At 37.9% G+C, this 22,034-nt stretch overlaps 1 protein-coding gene across 1 annotated transcript in view; it reads left to right on the forward strand.

The window, feature by feature from the left end:
- The window catches only part of ATP10A (ATPase phospholipid transporting 10A (putative)), a 208,385-nt gene that overhangs the window by 91,479 nt on the left and 94,872 nt on the right, over positions 1-22,034 (forward strand). The window contains exon 2 of the mRNA XM_070750946.1: positions 1,977-2,181. Within this exon, the coding sequence (XP_070607047.1) occupies positions 1,977-2,181 (205 nt within the window). The remainder of the gene's footprint in view (positions 1-1,976; positions 2,182-22,034) is intronic.

Below are 22,034 nucleotides of genomic sequence, written 5' to 3' on the forward strand. Positions count from 1 at the left end.
TGTTAACAGGAGCAGGAAGAGAAGTGGCACTTCCTATTTTGACCACTTGTTGTCTGTTAGATAGGAATGCTGTTAACCAATTGTGTAGTAGTCCAGAGATGCCATGGGATTTGAGTTTCAGAAGAAGTTTGTTGTGAACAACTGAGTCAAAGGCTTTGCAAAAGTCGATATAGATCGCATCAATTGGATTACCTTGGTCAAGTTGAGTGGTCCAAATGTTTTTACAGTGCAAGAGTTGTAGATTACAGGATAATTTTTTTCTGAAACCAAATTGTTTATTGGAAAGTAGGTTATTAGCTTCAAGGTGGAGTGTAATGGATTGGTTTATGATTGATTCCATAACTTTGCAGGTGACACAACACAAGGAGATAGGTCTGTAATTTTCAACGTTGCTTGGATCTCCTTTTTTGAAGATAGGAATGACTGTGGCAAGTGACCATAGTGTTTAAGGCAACTCTGAGCAGCCTTGAACCACTCATCAAAAAAGTGAAGGAAACATCAGTTGATTAAACGAGCCTTGGATAATAGATTAAATGATTGGCCTAGGAACTGATAGTTACAATGGCCATTTTGAAAGACATGTAATTTTAACCTCACAGTAGAAAAATATTGTTGTTTTGGATTGGCACACCCCAATCATTATTTTGGATTGGCATACACATACTTCTTCTAAGTATGAAGGATGAATATTTATTTACTTATTTATTTATCTGATTTTTTTTAATCCCACCTTTATTATTTTGAAAGTAATTCAAGATTGTGAACATACATAATATTTCTTCTTCCTCCTAGAATTTACAGTCTTCTGGTTTCTAGGCCAGCATCTTAACCACAACAGCACACTGGCTCTATTTGTTTTCAATACCAGGGTTGCTCTGTGGTTTCTAAATTTGACATAAATAAAATAAGTAATTTCTTTATCTACTGTCAATAGACTAATCAACTGTTTTGTATACTTGTTATCATTTATCATTTCAACAAACAAGCACTGTAATTAAAGCTATTAGAATTTTTAAAAATGTTTCCTGCTTTGTTGAGTAAAGCAAAACCCAATCAACTCTACTTGAGATTTAGTGGTTGTGCTTCCTATTTTATCATGAATAACTAAGAAGTACTAAATCAAACATGTATTTTTTTTTTTAGTTAATACAAAATTAATTTCACAAAATGACTGGGTTTTTAGAACTTGAAAAGCTAAAACAAATTATAGTTCAATGTTACACAAACAGGTTCTGTGCCTGGTCTTCATTTCTTTCCTCCAGTTTGATAACTGTGTAATTGTCAGATAGTCTATAGCAGTGATGGAGAACCTTTTTTTCCCTTGGTTGCCGAAAGAGCGTGCCTGCCCACGCTCAGGCATGGGGGAATTGATATATTCCCTTCCCCCTAGGCCTATACAATTTATGCATGGTATGCTTGTGTGTATGTTTGGGTTTTTTAGATAAGGGTTTTTAAAATTATTTTAAATATTAGATTTGTTACATGTTGTTTCATTATTGTTGTTAGCCGCCCCGAGACTACGGAGAGGGGTGGCAAACAAACAAACAAACAAATAAATAAATAACTCAAAGGTCCTATCTAGTGGCAACATTTAAGAGAGGGAACCTTGCAGCACCATTACCCTATCTAACCTAGAGGCCCAGACAGATCAGTCAAGAAAAAAATGGACAGCACACATAGGTGTAACCTGTATATTTTGTGCCTCTGATCCTTTGAAGGTCATCTTCATAGTAATTGTTAAGTTTTGATCCTGGGATAATGATACCTGTTTCTCACAAAAACTGCTGTTGGCGAATAGTTTCTTCTGAGAACTCTATTCTTTGAATGCAAGTTTTTTGTGAACCAATAGGTGTCAGGAGATTAATTGCTGCAAACATCATGAAATACATATATTAATTTATCCTGCTATTATTATATTTCTTTAAACTGATGTTCGCAGAAGTGATGACAAGTTTTATCCTAAACATTTCTTACAGGAACGAAAGAAAATACACAACAAGGTACTGGAAAGAAGTAAAAGTTGGAGACTTCATCCAGCTTCGCTGCAATGAAATCATACCTGCAGATATATTGCTGCTTTCTTCAAGTGATCCTGATGGCTTGTGTCATATAGAAACTGCTAATCTGGATGGAGAAACCAACCTGAAACAGAGACAAGTTGTGAGAGGATTTTTGGAACTGGTAAGTTAGCATGTTTACTGTACTTTTTTTAAAGTTTGAGGGTAGGTAAGCTGTTCATTAATCTTATTGTAAGAGAGAACTTCATTCTGAATAATTAAAAAACCCAATGCTCTAAATTTTGATTTTGATGAAGGTTTTTATAGCTGCTAAATGTGGATCCTATCTGGTAAGTGTGGATTCTATCATAAGTGTGGATCCTATCATAAAGTTTAAATGTCATGACACCAATTGCAGTGCACGAAATGGCATGACTAGTACACAAAAGAGACTCCTTTGAATTTAATTTAGAAATTACCGCTGATGCAGAGGGCATGGGAAGATTAATGAAGAAATAGGGTCACACACATTATATCTATTTTATTTATCTATCAAACTTACATGGTCTCCCTTTTAACCAATGGGATTCTGGGTGGTGCTGTAAATGACCTATTGGACCAAATTTTGTGGGCCTGAATTAATAGCAATAGCCCTTAGACTTATATACAGCCTTCTTTAAGCAGTTTACAGAGTCAGAATATTGCCCCCAACCATCTGGATCCTCATTTTACCCACTTTGGAAGGATGGAAGGCTGAGTCAACCTCGAGCTTGGTGAGACTTGAACTGCCAAATTGCAGTCAGCCGGTAGTCAGCGGTAGTACCCTGCAGTATTGTACTCTAACCACTGAGCTTAATACACAAAGATCCATATAGTTCAGACCTTGGATATTTAATGGAGTGCCTTGTGCCTTCTACTTACCTTGTATGGGGAGAATGAAGATCTGTGTATGCATTTAACTGATATTTGTTACAGGGCATCTAAGGAATGGAGGCTGAAATATGGGTATCCCAATCATACCGTTCAATGAATCAGCTGAGTTTTCACTCTGAACACAGCCTAATTGTTCCCTAAACCTCAAACTAAAATCAATAGGACTGTGCCTTTCTCTTGTGACTGTCAGACTCCAATTTTAACATGTTAACATTTAATATTTTGGATGGCTTTGTTTATCATAATTACTGAATATAGCCATCTATCTCACAGAATGTGACTCTGGACAGTATACAATAAAAATGTTTCTTTTTATTTTATTCAGTTTCTATAGCTGCCCATCTCAGACAAGTGATTATGGGTAGTGAACAATCATAAAATCAATTAAGCCCAAGTACAATATCAAATAAAAATGTTATTTGTTTTCTTGTAACTTTACAATTTTGGAGTGCATTATTGGTTTTTATATTTTTCCTGCAGTTTTGAGATTATGTTTAGTAAAAAGCAATCTTAAAATGGCAATAAGTAAAGAAATCAATGCACACACCCCTAGTGAAAATATGCTGCAGATAAGATGAGGAACTTTTTTTTTGTCTATTTGGAGCAACATCCTCTGGAAATAATATTTGAGACAGCATGCTATTTGGGGAATGTAGAGCAAGCAATGGGTGCAGCAGTCTGAATCTTTCTTCCTATGACACCATCTGTTTTCTTTTCTAAAGTTTCTTCTCTTTCACCTGCATGCAGAAAGCTTTTAAAAAATCAGACCAGGGACCAGATGGAGATTTAGCCTTGATCATCCACTCAACCCAGGGCAGGAGTTATAAAACAGTTATCACAAAATTTTATTCCCATTAAAATGGTTGAAGAATTGGCTCAACAATTCTCACATCTCTTCTACAAGAGATGGCAAAGGACAAAAATTTGCATTTCAGGCATGAAATTTAATAGTGTTTCCTTCCTAAATCTGTTATATGTCAATCATTAGTGTTGCAACTGTTATGTCTCTGTAAAGCCGTTTTGTTAAACGAACGCTGATTGGATAAGACGCGGCAAGTCAAATAGGACTTGCCGCCAATTTCAACGAACTGTCAAAAGTTTCCCGCTTTCCCGAAAAGTATAAATAGCCACGGTTTTAAGCCATTGTCTCTGTTGGAGACTGAGAGTTGAGCTGTTCACTTCTACTTATCTGTGCTAATAAAGAGATGATTATTAGCCCGTGGTCTCCAGTCTCCTGATTTAAAGGTGGCGACGAGGGTGCCCGACCTACGCATTCCCGATGGCCTCCTCCATGGCACAGGCACCGGCCTTCTTCAACCCCGATCAAGACACTTGGATGACCTACATGTCCAAATTCAGAATCTTTCTTCAAGCAAGCAACCTCCAAGACACTTCCAATGACAGAAAGCAGGCTATCTTCCTGAACTACTGCGGCCCCACGATCTATAGCCTCTCCACTACCCTGGTTGAGCCCGACACCGTGGAGACTGTCGCCTGGACGGCTACCCATTTCTAACATAATCCTACTTTTTCTATTTATTCAGAACATAATCTCAGTAAATGAAATGGGATGACTCCCAAGAAATCTACATTGGATGATAGTCTTAATTTTTCCTTGAGATTGGTGTATCTTTGTATAAATGCAACAGTCTTTTCTTGTGAATTTAAACAAGAGATGCCTTTTTGCTGTTATGCAAATGTAGTCAGATGTAGCCCACTAGAATAGTTGAACTTTGATTTCCGTTAAGCCTGATGACTGCCATGCTATCTGGCCTTGATGAGAACTGGAGGCACACAGGTCCTTACAGATTACTTGTTTCTCCACTTGGTGGATATTTCTCCACTTTACTAGTTGTAAAATACATGGACATCAATTCCCAGAATTCCCCAGCCAACCATTGCTTATAGGAACTCATTCCAGATTGCAAACAAGCATGTTTCCTGAGAGGAAAGACTAGATGCAGTAAGCATCTCCTCTAAAGATGAAAATTTTGAAAATCACTGGATCATTTATTTAATAATTAGTTTTTCATAGCAATTATCTTCTCTTATGGCCTATGGTTTGGGAGTTACTGCATTAATCAAATGAATCCTAAATTAGCATTCAAGTCCTATCAATATCTTCCACAGTAAACAGTCAAAGTGTGTAGCATGCAAGAAATAGTTGTCATTCGTGGCTTTGGAATGTTTAATGTTCATGATATCAAAGTATTTTGAAATGGAGATGCAGAAAATCTAGTATCAAAATGCAAGGTAAAATGTAATAGTTACAAAATGCGAAAGGCCATATTCTGGCTCTAAATATATGCAGCCTTAATATTTATTATCTGATCATGAAACTCCTTTTTAAGTGAAAATCTAAGCTACAAAATGATAATTTTGCTAATTTTGTTTAGTATGAAGATTTTTGTTGATTAAAAATAAATGATCTGCTAAAATTAATGTGTCATTAAAAAAAGTATGTTAAAACTGGGGTAGCATTTAGAAAGCTATTCCTTTCTTGTGGCTTGTAACCATATGGCGCCAGTTATTAAATAGGAATTATAGTCTGTGAAGAAAACAAAAGAAACTCTGTAATATTCCTCTCAATTTAGAGCAAATATGCTTATCATACTTCATATGATCTGTCACAAGTCATGAAAACCTCGAAATTTGATTTATAGAGATTTTGAGGTCTCATCAGAAAATAATGTTACTCCTCTACCAAAGCATACATGGAACCCATAATAATACATAATAATAATCTCTTTAGAATTCTTTTTTTAAATGTAGTCTTGGATTGTACTTTGGGATAAATTATCTTTAAAGATTTGACATTAATAAATAATATGCATATGTAGCCATGGAGAAATAATGAATTAATCATCTAAAAGCAACTAAATATTCTCTTACCACGTATAATCATCAATAAAAGAGTAACCAGCTATTCGAAAGTTACTGAGAAAACATTGATTAAGAAAAATTACTGGAAATAAAAACTCATCATTTATTCTCTATAATTTACAATGAAGGATAAAAATTGAATTCCAGTGAAGAAAGTAATCTAATTTACCATACATTTTCTTTGGAAAAGAACGTATTCAACAGCAGTTTTATTTTCTTTCTAGTGAAAAATATATAGTGGATTCACATATTCCAAACTCTAGTTTATTTAACCATAATTTGTTAAATTAGCTGCAGTAATCTGATTTATACATTAGATTAAGCCATTAGTATCAACTGTGTTTGGCTGTCCAGAGTCATAGCATGGTAGCCTAGTGGTGAAAATGCTTTCCTGCCACCCTGAATTAAGGGATTACAAAACCATAAAAAGGGAATTTTACTGGTTTAATAATAATGATAATGATAATGATAATGATAATAATAATAATAATTTATTAGATTTGTATGCCGCCCCTCTCCGAAGACTCGGAGCGGCTCAAGAAAAATGGCTGAGCTCACATATCACCCTAAAACAAACCAAATATGCCATATTATGACTTACAATGGAGTGTATGAAACATTTGTTAGGTTCATTTTTGTTTTTAGATTGTCATGTCATGGGACAGTCTGAAACTAACACTAGTGTCATATGGCTGAATACATAACGTCTTTTGTTTGTTGTTCTTGTTCATTTTCTTTTTCTGAAAATGTCATGAATGCCAATTCTGGTGGTTTTGTGAATATAAGCATTTATTCATTCTTTTTTCAATTTCCCAAGCTTTGTCTGAAAATTGATGATAAAATACCCCTGTATGCCTGCTGGATATTCATACACTACCACCACCCCGACACGCATATGCTTTAGCGAACGGATAATGTGGGGATAGAACAGATCGCTTAATTCCCATCAGGGAGGCTATTAAGAATCAATCAAAGGTAGAGTCTGCACTGCTGAAAAGGCGTCGTTTTGCTAAACAGTAATATTAGCTGGTAATTCTAAATTGGATTTAGTAGTGTTATATTATGGTATGCTTTTTGTGAGCAAATCTGAAAAAAAACAGCTGAGGAGAAATGTTGGGTAAAATTCAGAAGATGATTTGCTGAAGAGCTGAAAAAGCTGAGAAAGAAACTTGCACCAGTCTGAGAGAGAAAGGTGATACAGTAAAGATATATTTAATCCTTATCTCTAAAACAGGAGGTAATTAGAGAGTAGAGGGATTAGAAATAGCCAGTTCCATATAATTTCAGCAACGATAGAGTTTGCAAAGCTATATGCGCTTAGAGAAATGTGAGGCTATATGTATATAAAATTCTTTTGCAAGATTATTTTAAAAATCAAGGGTCAGCATTCAGGAGCAAAAGAAGCGTAAATGGTGTTGTGTTCATTTAAAGAAATATGAAGAAATTCACTGATTGGTTAAGACGCGGCTAAATGCAAGTTGCCGCCAAAATTAAACAGTTGTCAGTTAGAAAGCCCGCGTATAAGAAAAAATATAAATAGGGCAACGGGTTAGCTGTTGCCCTTGTTGGGAGTTGCTTTTCTAGGAGAACGCTTGCTCGTTGTGTGTTGTGAATAAATGTGTTATGAACAAACAGAAGTCTCTGGTGCAGTGATTTAATAGTGACGACGAGGAGGTCGAACTCCCGCCAACAACCATGAGTTCGGTCATGGCTCCACCACCACCTTTCTTCAATCAAGACTCGGAATCCTGGACATCATACATGTCCAAATTTAGAATCTTTCTACAAGCAAACAACCTACAAGATGCAGATGATGACAGGAAGCGGGCTATTTTCTTAAGCTATTGCGGATCAGCAATTTACAGCTTAGCCTCCACTCTCGTCAACCCAGATACTTTAGAAACCGTTGCTTGGTCCACACTTCAAGCCAAGCTTGCTGCTCACTTTCAGCCAACAACTCCTGTTTGAGTTTACCGCCACCAATTTGCACAAATGCACCAATCTGAAGGCGAGTCAACCAACGATTTCGTTACTCGCCTCCGCTCCGACCTGGCTAAGTGTAGATTCAAGGATCCTGAAGAACAATTAGTTGACCGACTAATTTTTGGCTTGAACAACATCACTCTTCAAAAGAAATACCTCGTTGATGAAGATATCTACTACTACAAGCGCCACAATTAAAGTATTAAGAAAGTTATTTGCCACACACGGCATTCCAGACATACTAGTTTCTGACAACGGACCACAACTAATGGCACGCCAGATGGAACTATTCCTGGCAGAACAAGGCATCAAACACACACTCATCCCCCCTCATTTTCCGCAAGCGAATAGACAAGCAGAATGAATGGTTAGAACAACAAAAGAAGCACTAAACAAATCACCACCGGGAGACTGGCAACAACAGATTGACGAATTCCTTATAATTCAACACATAACCCCATCCGCATCAACTCAAAAAAGCGCAGCGGAACTCCTTATGGGAAGATATTTTCGTTCAAAAATAGACATCATTCACCCAAACTATCAATATGAACAAAAAGAACTAAAACCACAAACAGAAAGAAATTTTAACATCGGCGATTTAATTTATGCAAAGGACTATGATTCAGACAATAAATGGAAAGAAGGAACAGTAGTAGAAAAAATAGGGTTTAAAACATATGTAATTGCGTTAAAGGACGGCTGGAATTGGCACTGTCACATAGACCAGTTAAGAAAACGAATTCAAACTAATCCTAACATTTTACCCATTGTAGAAAACCAAAAAGAAAAAAACTTACCCGAACCTGTTCAGGATTCCAGCGACAGCTACCTAGTGCCCCTGGAGGCCAGCGAAGACCCGGCTGCACCATCACAAACAGGCCAGTAAGAAACCGGCCTTAGCGGAGCAGAAAAATCGCCAGCTGTCCAGGGAGATAACTCTCAGGAAACTGAACTGCGCAGGTCACAACAAACCGTGAAACCACCAATCCGGTTACAGGACTACGTCACTTGGATAAATACATAGACCACAGTTTTAACTAAAAGGGGAGGGATGTTGTGTTCATTTAAAGAAATATGAAGAAATTCACTGATTGGTTAAGACGCGGCTAAATGCAAGTTGCCTCCAAAATTAAACGGTTGTCAGTTAGAAAGCCCGTGTATAAGAAAAGGTATAAATAGGGCAACGGGTTAGTCGTTGCCCTTGTTGGGAGTTGCTTTTCTAGGAGAACGCTTGCTCGTTGTGTGTTGTGAATAAATGTGTTATGAACAAACAGAAGTCTCCGGTGCAGTGATTTAACAGGTGTCACATGCAACAACTCCTGTAAACCCACAAGAAGAATATATATTGTATAATGCTGTAAATCTGTATAAAAGGGGCTTAGATCACACATGAAAAATAAAAATAAAAACTTCCAAACAATCAGAAAATCCTTGTCTTTTCCATGTATTTGATATACCTTTGCACTGTGACCCTTGTCATCAAAAAACACTAATTGGCTGGGGTGGGGGTGGGGGGTGTTAATAGATCTTTTTAATAATTAATTTTCCTTCCCTACAAACATTTCCTGGCTTCATTTCTTGTTTCTGTTCAGAAAATAATAATAAAGAAAACATCTGTAACCTCTCCTTTTCTGAATAGATTAGATTAGAATTCTTTATTGGCCAAGTGTGCTTTTATTTATTATTCATTAATTAGTGCAGACTTAGTAAACAGTTTGAATATTGAGGGAATTATTTGTTTAGCAGAGTGATGGCGTTCTTGTGTCTAGTTGTTCTGATGTGCAATCCTCTATAGTGTAATTTTGAGGGTAGGTGTTGAAACAGTTTACAATGTAGTCCTAATGAGACAACAGAGCGAAATGAACAGAGTTTAATGAACGGAGAAATATTTTTGAAAGCGACCTTCGCAAGACAGCTTCTTTATTCCATGTCTGAAAGAGTCTTTGATCAAACTACTAGTTCTTAATGTATTTGAGCCCTGAGTTATGGCCGTTGACAGATTTACAAGTGGGATCTGCTTAGTGAAGGGCTACCAAAATTTTTACTACCACACTGGGTGTAGCTTATGCAGGACGCCCTGCATTTTCTTTCAACATCTTCCAGTGCAAATTGGGTGCTCTGGGGAGGGACTCCATTTTTTGCTACCCCATTGTGCCCCCCCCCCCGGTCTGGGCAGCAGCCCATCCCTGGATCTGCTTGTATGACTAAGCTGATAGGCATATTTTCTAGTCTCTTTAACAAAATAACAAAAATACCTGTATTTTATGATATGTGATAAGAAATCATGGGTGTGGATTCCCCTCTTTGGGAACAAAGGTATCAGGTGTTTAGGTGTAGCCTCTATATATATATGATGAGTAACAGATGTGTCAGATGTTTAGGTGTGGCAGCCTCTTTATATATGTGCTTCTGTCCTTCTGTTGAACTGCTTCTGTACGGTTTTGTGTGTTTTGGGCAGTATAGGACTCTGATCTGGGTCATGTGAGGGCTTGGTTGGAAAGAATAACATGGGCTGAATTGGAAAAAATTCTCTTGGGTTGGAAGGAATAACAAGATAGAGAAAGCAAGCATTTTTTTCCCAAGCAAGCCCTCTTTAACAGCTCCACTCTAGATTTTGTGTGACCAGAAGGGGAGGGGGTTAAAGAATAAGACCTGTAAATTTGCAGAGCTTCCTTCTTCCTATAGCCTCTATTTGCCTAATAAGATTTAACAAGGTAGAATCATTATATATCCCCTTAATTAAAGACTGTCATTTTAGGAGCTTTCTCAATCCCTGTTTTCTTCCACCAGGATAAATCTCGGCCTGATCTGTGATTGCCCTCTTTCCTTTTCGCTTTTAGAAAGCTGGAGAAAATCTGGTTATGCCATTAATCCAGGGAAGTCACTTGGATGGGAGATTGGATTTCTTTGTTCTATTACTGTTAATGTATTCGGTCAGAACTCTAAGTTCCATAGCATTAGTTTTAGGCACGGTTCTTAACTGATCATATGATGTTATTCCCAGTTACGCATTATACACTGTAGTGTTGTACAATGGTCAGAGTTGAGGGATTGAAGCAACCTAGAAACCTTGTCAGTATGTACATAATCTCTTTTCAGTATACTTTTGGCTGTAAAGAATGAGAAAGATATGCAGTTTATGAAATTTAGGGAAATCACACCAAAAACATGGGGCAAAATGTATTCTTTAAGTATTGTGTTCGGTGGAAGTATTGCTCTTCACTTATGCAGTTGAAGCCAATTCTTATCCAAATAAAACACTGTATTGCCTGTGTCAGTCATTATCTATACATGAAATGAAGGACTCTTGAATACATGTTAGGCATTGGAGGTAGCCCATTTCTCTGTACTATCAAGTGTTAAATATTTAGCTTTCATCAAGGAATAAGTAGGACTAATAAGAGCTGTCATGTTGGACATACAGTGGAACCCCGACATAAGAGCTGCTCTACTTAAGAGCAACTCGAGATAAGAGCTGGGAGGGGAGAGATATTTTTGTTCTACTTACAAGCCCAAATTCGAGATACAAGCGCCAAGGAGCTGTCTCCTGAAGCCAAACGCTAACTTCCGCGTTCGGCTTCAGGAGACAGCTGCGAAGCGGCGCGCGTGTTTTAAAAGGTTGCAGCCGGCCTGGGGGGCTCGGGGGGGTGCTTGCAGCTTTCTTTCTTGCTCTTTTTCTTTCTCTCTTTTACCTTCCCTTCCTCTATTTCTTCTTTTCTTTCTCCTTCCCACCTTCTTCCCTCCCTCCCTCCCTTCACTCATTCCTCTCTTACTCTCCCCTTTCATAAGTTTCCTTGCTTCCTTCCTCTGTTCCTGTCCCTTCCCCCTTTCTTTCTTTCTTTCTTTCTTTCTTTCTTGCTCTTTTTCTTTCTCTCTTTTACCTTCCCTTCCTCTATTTCTTCTTTTCTTTCTCCTTCCCACCTTCTTCCCTCCCTCCCTCCCTTCACTCATTCCTCTCTTACTCTCCCCTTTCATAAGTTTCCTTGCTTCCTTCCTCTGTTCCTGTCCCTTCCCTCTTTCCTTCCTTCCTTCCCACCCTCCGTCCATTCATTCACCCATTCCTCTCTTGATCGCTTAAAGCCGGTCCCTGGTGCAAAAAGGGTTGGGGACCTCTGTCCTACAGGATTGGGTGGCAGAGAAGTTGAACATATGTAAATTTAAAAGTTTAAGAAAGTTTACAAGTTAAGTGAAAGAAACTTCATTATTCATTTATATGTACATGTACATTTCTTCATTAAAAACATGTCTTTCTGCATAATTTAGACTAACTTTGTGAGTTTTTTTAGGGCTGGAACCAATTAAAATTATTTACATTAATTCCTATGGGGAAAAGTCGTTCGAGATAAGAGCTGCTCGACTTAAGAGCCCAGGTCCGGAACGAATTAAACTCGTATCTCGAGGTACCACTGTATTATGTAAGCAAAATGTAGCCCTTGTATGATTTTGTCAAGGAAAGACCAGATAATTATGAGTCTTTAGCATAATTCATTTTACAGATTATACTCAATTGTTTTAGAAGCCTTTTCCTGAGACAATGGTTGCATTTAAAATTTAAATGTGATGTCGAGAAAATTCAAATGTTATAACTATAGCAGCTAAAAAATAATAATGTAGGCGGTTTTTTATGTTTAGTATTGATTATCTTGTGAGAGAGAAAGTAATATGTCTACACCACATTGTACCTAGAATTTCAGAGCATCATCTATCTACAAGTAGTCAATTGAACCCAAAACTTCTGTTGCTAAGCGTGACATTTGTTAAGTGAATTTTGCCCCATTTTGTGACCTTTCTTGCCATTGTTGTTAAGTGAATTTCTGCAGATGTTAAGTTAGTAACCTGGACAGTATTGGATTCCTTACTGGTATGGGCCACACAGTGCATCGGTAGGAAAAATAGTGATGCGCGTGCAGTTCCGGGTGACCAGAATTCTGATTCTGGGACATATCAACTGTCATAAGTATGAGTCAGTTTCCAAGCATCTAAATTTTGACATGACCATGGGAATGCTGCAACAATTGTAAGCATGAAAAATGGTCATAAATCAAATTTTTCAGTGCAGTTCCAACTTCAAGTGGTCACTAAATGAACTGTTGTAACTACTTGTATTGAAGGCACATACAGTATGCAACCATAGGGGCCAGAAAACTAATCATTATTTATTGTTCATTTTTTACTGGAACTTTACCATATATCCAGTTTGAATTCTAAAACCGTAGACCAGTGATGGCGAACCTATGACACAGGTGGCACGTGGAGCCATATCTGCTGGCACGTGAGCCTTTGCCCTAGCTCAGCTCCAACGTGCATGTGTGTGCCGGCGTTTTTGGTTTCTAGAGAGCCCCCCCTGGCTCCAAGGAAGCCTTTGGAGCCTGGAGAGGGAGGAATACGAGCCCACCAGAAGTTGGGAAACAGGCCCCTTTCCGGCCTCCAGATAGCGCATACGCATGCTCTTTTGGCACCTGAGGGAAAAAAGGTTCACCATCACTGCCACAGACTATGTAGGCTCCACTTTTTTTCTTTCTCGGCACCTCCATTCTCTGTCATACAATATTGTGAGACATTAAATATAGTGGCTCTGGGGATTAGGGCAGAGAAGTAATCTAGCAGTAATCCTTTTGGTCTGATTCTAATTTATGAACTACATTTGTTTGGTGGGGCATGCCAATTTTATAAGCTATAGTGTCAAGCAATGTTCCCTCTAATTTTTTTTCGGCGTGAGCGGAAAAGTATAGTGTCTGAGCGGCAGTCCCCTTGGGACTGGGTGGCATAGAAGTATAAATAGGTAGGTAGGTAGGTAGATAGATAGATAGACAGACAGACAGACAGACAGACAGACAGACAGACAGACAGACAGACAGACAGATAGGAAAAAAGATTCCTTCTTTTTTATTAAAAGAAATTAATAATTAAAAAAACCAAAATCCATTACTATTAAAACTAAAACAACCAGCAAAACCAAAAACATAACTATTAATAAAAACAGATGAGGGCTGGGGGGTTTTTTCTCTGTTATTATTTAAGTGCTTTTACCATATGCTTTAAATCAAGAGTCACTTCTCTCTCTGTTTCTCTCTCTTTCCTGTCATTCTCTGCCTCAATCATTTTCTCATTTCTCTTTTTTCTCCCCTTTTTTCTATCATTTCTCTCTCTCTCTTCCTTCCACTCTTCTGTCTCTCTTGCTTTCTCTGTCTCTCTCTCTCTTGCTTTCTTCCTCTCTCTCACTCTCTCTCACTCTTTTCCTTCCTCTCTCTTTCTTTCTTGCTCTCTCTCACTCTCTCTTCCTTCCTCTCTTCTCTCTCTCTTTCTTTTCCTCTCTCTCTCTCTCTCCCCCTCTTGCTCTCTCTCTCTTTTTCTCACTTTCTCTCTCTTGTTTTCTTTCTTTCTCTCTTGCTTTCTCTATCAGTCTTTCTCTCTTGTTTTCTTTCTCTCTCACACTCTTTCTCTTGTTCTCTCTCTTGCTATCTCTCTTTCTCTCCCCCTCTTTCTCTCTCTCTCTCTTTCTCACTTTCTCTCTATCTTGCTCTGCCTGTTGCTCTCACTCTCTCTCGTTCTCTCTCCGTTCTTCTTACAGCGGAGACCGGCGAAGGTGATTTTCAATCTTTAATTACAGCAGAATCTAATAATATGCTAATAAGCATCAAGACAAAGTAAAATGATTTAGTTGCTATTTTTTATTTTAGTGGGAGCTGGATGATTACCAAAAGGATTTTTAAATCTGAGGATATCATTTTTCTGCATTACGTTTTTCCTCATATACTGTACTCTAGAACAGGATATAGCTAGAACAGATGCTCCCTAGTAAGGCTTCACAAACATTGTTTACAGCATTGTAACTCTAAAGCCGGTGGTGTCCACTCAGCACAAGCAGCATGATGAAGTAAAAAGCCAGAAGCTTAATAAGGATATTTTTTGTGGGTAGGTATTTTTGCTTGTTTGCTTTTGCTGTTCTAAAAAATTGTGGCGATACTTTTATTTTTATATACTGTAGAGAACTGAGGGTATAAATATTTTTCACCAGTCTCAGTTAAAGTTTTCAAAACACTATAAATCATTCTTATGATACTTGACTGGAGCAAGTAAAGAATCGACCAACCTTGCCGTTCTTTGCAGCATGGCTGACAAAATATTTCCAGCTCGTCGAAGACATTCCATGAGCAATTACTGAGGGTGGAGTGGCCAGAAAGCCTGCCAATATTTCCAAAAAAACAGACTGATTCTTCTTTTATGAGCCCTCTTCTCAAAGAAATTTAGAAATATTTACTGCAAGTGGAGCACAAGGAGAGCAGATCATGTGTAGAGGGCATCTTGGGTGACAACTAAGGAACACCAACCCCTCCCCTTCAGATGGAATGTTTTTGTGTGAAGAAGCCAAATTGTGTGGTATATTAAAGACATGAATGTTGGAGCCAAAGCATGAATGCCAACACCCATGATTAGTGAGTGATCGTACACAGGAAAAAAGAAAATGAATTACTGAGAAAAGATGTAAAAAGCAGTCTTTGAGATGCATAATATAAGGCTTTGCATTTATATATATTTATAAATATTATATATTTATATCTGTACAAAATTCAAGCTAGGAAATAATCTATATAAGCCGTCGTGCCTTCTTCCATTTCTTATACATTTTTCTTTAGGAACAAAAACCCTTATATAACCTTGCCCTAATTAATAAAAATAAAGAAATATAAAAAAGACATATCCACATACCTACTATTAAATAATAATAAAAAAACCTGTTACCAATCCAAGTTTTCAGACCTTACTTTCTTATATATTTATATATATTTAAAAAAAAACAACTTCTGAGAGCTTTTTCAATCTAATGGTTACATCAGGATAATTCTTGAAGGTCAGTTTCAAACCTTCTTCCGGAAATGAAATAGCTTATTTTACAAAAAAAGAAAAGAGGGGGAATAATTGGACATATGTTCACTTATCTCATGAAGTTCCACTTACTGGTTTCTATACTGGTTACCTCTTTTTCCCTTTGAATAGGAATGAGAGCTACTGAAGTATAAGCTTTGGCCCGGCTGCTTTGGTTCATCTGTTACTTCTTAGAGACAGCTGCAGTAATGGAATTAGTTCAGTCTGTTGGATTTTTTAACATATTAGTCAGGAGTGCTTTTTCCAGCATATAATCAATTGTGTCCAGCTGGAATTCTTATTACTTGTTTGAATACATTGCCAAGGAAGACATACTGGCCAATTCCAGGCATTTATTGTTGTCTTTTGGAATCAAACAAGGGATTTAGATTAGCCTTCTCAAAGCGGATGACTTGTTGGTTGGAAATCCTGGAAGTTGTAATAAAAAAAGGATGTGACAAGAACCAGCACTGGGAATAATAATGTAACATTACTTCTTCAGGAAAAGGTTGTGTTTTCCTAGACCTCACAGATCAGCTGATCTTTCTTCTGTTTTATTATCCAAAGTATTGAAGTTAAAGGTGGGAACTGTCAGACTTCACCCCAAAGTAGGTGGGTAGTAGGAGGGGCCAGGAACCTTTGGAAAGATATTGTCATTGTGACCCATTTTCTGATGATCCAGGTTTTCAGCTTGATATTTGGTCTCTGGCTATGAATAAATAAAATAGAGGTAATCCTCAACTCACAACAGTTCATTTAGTGACCATTTGAAGTTACATCAGCATTTATGACTATTTTTCACACTTATGACCATTGCAGCATCTCTATAGTCGTGTGATTTATATTTGGATGCTTGAGAACAGGTTCATATTTATGACAGTTGCAGTATCCTGGGGTTGTGTGATCATCTTTTACGACCTTTTGACAAGCAAAGTCAGTGAGGATGCCAGATTCACTTATCAACTGTGTTACTAATTTAACAATTGCAGCGATTTACTTAACGACTCTGGTAAAGAAAAATTGTAAAATGGGATTCCTTTAACACATTTTTCACTTAGCAATATCAATTCTAGCCTCAAGTGTGGTCATTAGTCAAGGACTGTCTGTATGACATCTCAAAAAGGTTGTTATTTGAGTTGATAGGCAGATAAATGTATGATGAAAGAAAGGAAAAAGATAATAAATCATTTCAGAAAAATTATTTGTTTGAAGTGGCACCTGTGGGGCTGTAAACCCTATATTATTTTATTCTCTTACTCTTAGCCACCTTCTCTTTAGTCTTTAGTCAAATCTTATAAACAAGATCGTTGAGTGAGTTAAACTTTTGTTTGCTGATCGGTGATAGCAAATTACCAACATAGAAGCAATTTGATCTCTGTGAGCTTATCTTCATGCTTGCCGGTTGCAAAAAGCCCTCGTTTGTGCATTTGCTCACTCGCTGATGAGTAAGAATCCCTATCAACAGTGTCGCTGTAAGTGAATGGCACGCTGCAGCTTTTTCCTTTCACAAAGGTGAAAATCAAATGTTTGTGGTTGGAGAAGGACTGGAATTCCTTTTCTCCAGTGGTTTTGGCAATTGAATTCGCTCATTTGGAAAGTAGCCGGTTGATGTGTTCTAGAGTAACAAATATATCATAGACTGAACTGGAAAAAAGTGTTGCTTTTTGTTGCAAATAAATAAATAAATAAGTTTAAGTTTAAGTTTTATTCGATTTGTATGCCGCCCCTATCCGAAGACTCGAGGCGGCTCACAACAACAGCAATACAATACACAAAGTACAAATCCAATATAAGTTAAAAACAATTTAAAACCCATAAATATTAAAAAACGATCATTACTGCATAATCATACCATTCTCATATATTTCAGTCAGAAAAAAAGGTGGTGCTGGGGGAACAAGATAGTTATTCCCCCCATGCCTGGCGACATAGATAGGTCTTCAACATCTTGCAGAAGGTGGGAAGAGTAGGGGCAATTTGAATCTCCGGGGGGAGTTGATTCCAGAAGGCCGGGGCCGCCCCAGAGAAGGCTCTTCCCCTGGGTCCCGCCGAACGGCATTGTTTAGTCAACGGGACCCGGAGAAGGCCAACTCTGTGGGACCTAATTGGCCGCTGGAATTCGTGCGGCAGAAGGTGGTCCCGGAGGTATTCTAGTCCGATGCCACGTAGGCCTTTAAAGAAAAAGAGAGACTCTGAGACAGCGTGGAGGACCACACGCCCCCCATACACCCGGTGCAAGGCTGCCTCCCATACACTGGCTGCTGCTACCTGCTGCCTCTTCCTTCCCATGGTGAAGGGCTCCCCTCTCTTCTCGCTCGCTCTGTAGCCCGCACCTTTCTTTCACTGTGGTGACTCCTCAGCTGCCCAGAGTGAAGGGAGCGTTTCTTTTCTCTGGGCGCTGGCAGAGGTTTATTCCCTGTCCAAGCGCCCAGAAAAAGGAAAATGCTTTGTTCGGTCTGGACTGCCAAAGCCTCCTTAATTGCCACCAAAAGGCTCCTCTGCCAGCCCGAGATGGCCGGGATTAAAGGGGGAATGGCAGGAAACTGGCCGGGCCATCATGCCACTCTCAAATTTTTCCGGGCTTGGGTTCTTAAGTAGAAAATGGTTCTTAAGTAGAGGGGGGGGAAAAAAATCTTGAACACCCGGTTCTTATCTAGAAAAGTTCTTAAGTAGAGGCGTTCTTAAGTAGAGGTACCACTGTATATGTAAAAGATATATATTCTTGGTCAGCATTTGTTCCTGGTTGAAAGAAAATATGTTCATAAATTTACAATTGGTGCAGAATTTAATATAGCTGGGATCAACCTCAGTTTGCTGAGTTCAGCAGCTACAAGGTGTTTTCTCTGATTAGCCTGCCCTTTAGCAGAGGATTTCTTCCTAAACATTTGTCAAAGCTACTAAGCCAATACATTTTTGTTCCTTAAAAAATCTACTGAATGAAAACCGAGAAGAAATAATGCAAGCACAAATGTCTTCTCCTATCTTTTGATAGGAATGCAATATTCATACAATTGTAAACTGTGAACTTGGAAGGTATCTAAAATGCCATCTACTCCATCTTCCAACTCTGGATCTGCAGTGTCCGGTAACTGTAGGATAGCCATTCATTCACCAGATAAATCATTCAGATAGAGGCATTAGCCAAAATTTGTTTCCCTACACACTTCCCACTATCTTCTTTCCCTCTTGGCTTAAAAGAATCAGCGTTAGGAAAACACAGACTTTCTCTCATGGAGACAAATCAAAGCTGAACCATATGACTGTGCTATGGTATGTTCTATGGTAGACAAATAATGAGCTCTTCTGTGATTGGAGAGATAATATACATGTAATACAGTCTTAACTCATGCACAATTATTCAAAATTCTTCTAATACTGTGAAGCGCTGTGGTGGCGCAGTGGTTAGAGTGCAGTACTTCAGGCTGCTTCTGCTGACTGCCAGTTCCCTGCAATTTGGCAGTTCGAATCTCATCAGGTTGACTTAGCCTTTCATCCTTCAGAGGCTGGTAAAATGAGGACTCCGATTGTTGGGGGCAATATGCTGACACTGTAAACTGTTTAGAGAGGGCTGTAAAAGCACTGTGAAGCATTATATATGTCTAAATGTAGTTCTAAAATGAGAAAATAGATGGATGGATGGATTAAATACCTCACAAAAATGTTTCCTGCTGCAAGATGTTTTAGTCTTTTGGAGTATTACACACAAAATAATGTGTTGTTACTGATTTGGTCAGTTTAATGTTGAGTGTTTCCAGATTGGAGTGGATTTTAAAAATGCTGGTTAGTCTCAAAATGAATTGATGATGGATATAGTGTATTTTTCCATTCTCATGTAACCATTTGCCAACACTCAAAGGTTTGTAATTACCAATTTGGACAAATGTTACAGGGCTTTTTTACATATTATTTTGAACCTCCAAAATCTTATTTGGTAGTACAGAATAATTATCATGGACTATGAACCTATGAGTTCCCATATTGTGATGAGTCACGAAGATGACCTTGGAGAAATTATGCAGACACAATGTGTTTTAAGTCTGGGAAATGAAAAAAAGTGTTTAAAATAATCCCTCAAATTTACTCTGCTTTAACTCCTTGGGGTATAAGAAGCAGGGAAAGGAAAATGCAATCTGATTTTCAAGATTCTTTTATTTTAGCCTAATAAATAAAGTAGAATTCTAGCATCCTTGTGGCATGAGTTCACTGAGGGGATAAAAGGCTAATATCCACAAACTAAATTACTCTTTAGGATACGGTAAGGAACTATGGCCCCTTTATGACTGTGAACTTCAACTCTCAGAATTCCTGAACCAGCCAAGCAAACCCATCAGGGAACTCATGCAGGCTCAGGAATTCTGGGAGTTGAAGTCCAGAAATCATAAAGGGGCTATGGCTCCCTATCTCTGCTTTAGGAGACAACAACCAGTTGTAACATGATATAAAAATAATTATGCGAGACAAGCTTAAAAAAAATAGAAGATGGTGCATCCACCGATTTAGCTCTTTCTATAAGAGATAGATTTGCCAGATGTTTTGGTGGCATGTTTGTGTCATATCAAAATTAAAAATTAATTACAGATGGTAAGAAAAAAAAACCCCTCTTTTTTGGAACCAAAAGGACAGAGAAGTCAGAGTAAGAAAGACTTTTCCAAAGAAATATTTCATAACAGGCAGCTATTACTTAAGTAAAAAATATATACCGATATTTCTGAACTGGCAGGCCATAGATATAAAAATATCTTTATATATCTCAGAGACCGCCTTCTGCCGCATGAATCCCAGCGACCAGTTAGGTCCCACAGAATTGACCTTCTCCGGGTCCCGTCAACTAAACAATGTCATCTGGCGGGACCCAGGGGAAGAACCTTCACTGTGGTGGCCCCGACCCTCTGGAACCAGCTCCCCCCGGAGATTAGAATTGCCCCCACCCTCCTTGTCTTTCGTAATCTCCTTAAAACCCATCTCTGCCGCCAGGCATGGGGGAACTGAGACATCTCCCCCGGGCCTATACAATTTATGCATGGTATGTTTGTGTGTATGTTTTGTTTTTTAATAAGGGGTTTTTAGTGACTTTTAATTATTAGATTTGTTATACATTGTTTTATTATTATTGTGAGCTGCACCGAGTCTACACACAGGGGCAGCATACAAATCTAATAAATAATAATAATAATAATAATAAAAATAATAATAATCTAAGTTTCTCTTTTACATCAGCAAATGAGAAATTTATTTTATTTGTTTATTCGTATCTGATCTTTATTATTATTTTTTTACAAATAACTTTGGGCATCAAACATATCCAGTACATCATCATCCTATTTTTTCCACAACATTTGTTCCCCTGTTTGGTGGATTAGACTGAGAATGACTGTCCCAAAGCTATCCAACTGCCTTTCATGGTTAAGGCAACTAGAACTCATGGTCTCCCACTTTCTAGCCTGATGCATAGATAGTAACAGTGATGGAATCCATATAGAAAAGCACCTGGACGTTGATTGGTGAAATATTGTCTTGCAGTGTTTGTCTTGCCAAATTGTGTACTGTACAAAGCGAGTGCAAAAATCCTGCAGATCGGAAGCATTTCTAAATAAACATACACCCCCACACAAGCTGATTTGCTGAAGATTCATAATTGGTGTTAGTATGTTGATATTTAAATGTCCACCTCTAAACAAAAGTGATATTTAGTCTCTTGTGAAGGCATGCTAGTAAAGCCGGAAAATAGGAAATAAATGTTTGTCATAGACATATAAGGCAAGTCTCAGCTTGAGCCTAATTAGCTAGGGAATGAAGAATTTTAAATGTTAATTGGGAAAGAATCATTCTGCAATATCTGTATAACTTACAGTATAGAGTTAATGTACCTGAGCTAGCACAAAGCAGTTGGGAAATACTAATTGCACTTTTCAGAAAGCTTCTGTTAGCATTCTTTGAATTAATGGTGCATTGATATATCTGGTACCAGATTCCGTTGCAGCTTTCTTTCAATTTAAAGGTTTGGAAGTTGTTATTGCCAAATGTTGGTATTTTCAGTCTTCCTCATTGTTTTATTTGACAGTCGAATTTAGTTTGAGTGTGATTTCAAAGATGTCAAACAAGATACAGTACAGTTCCTGCTTCTATTATATAATGTATAAAATAGCAGCACGTGGTGTTCTATTTGTGTACAGTACTTTGTGGGAAAATATAAATTATTTATGTTTATTAGAATTGTATACTTGATGACTTACTACTGGACCTCTTCCCCTGGGATTTCATGTTATAAAATGTCTTAGTAAGTGAGTACTAGATGTTTAATAAATGTGTATTTCTAATGAAAGGCTATCCTAGGAAAGTCAATGAACTTTATAGACAATCCTAAACAAA

The sequence above is a fragment of the Erythrolamprus reginae genome, chromosome 4 (assembly GCF_031021105.1).
Source record: "Erythrolamprus reginae isolate rEryReg1 chromosome 4, rEryReg1.hap1, whole genome shotgun sequence".
Lineage (NCBI taxonomy): Eukaryota > Metazoa > Chordata > Lepidosauria > Squamata > Dipsadidae > Erythrolamprus > Erythrolamprus reginae.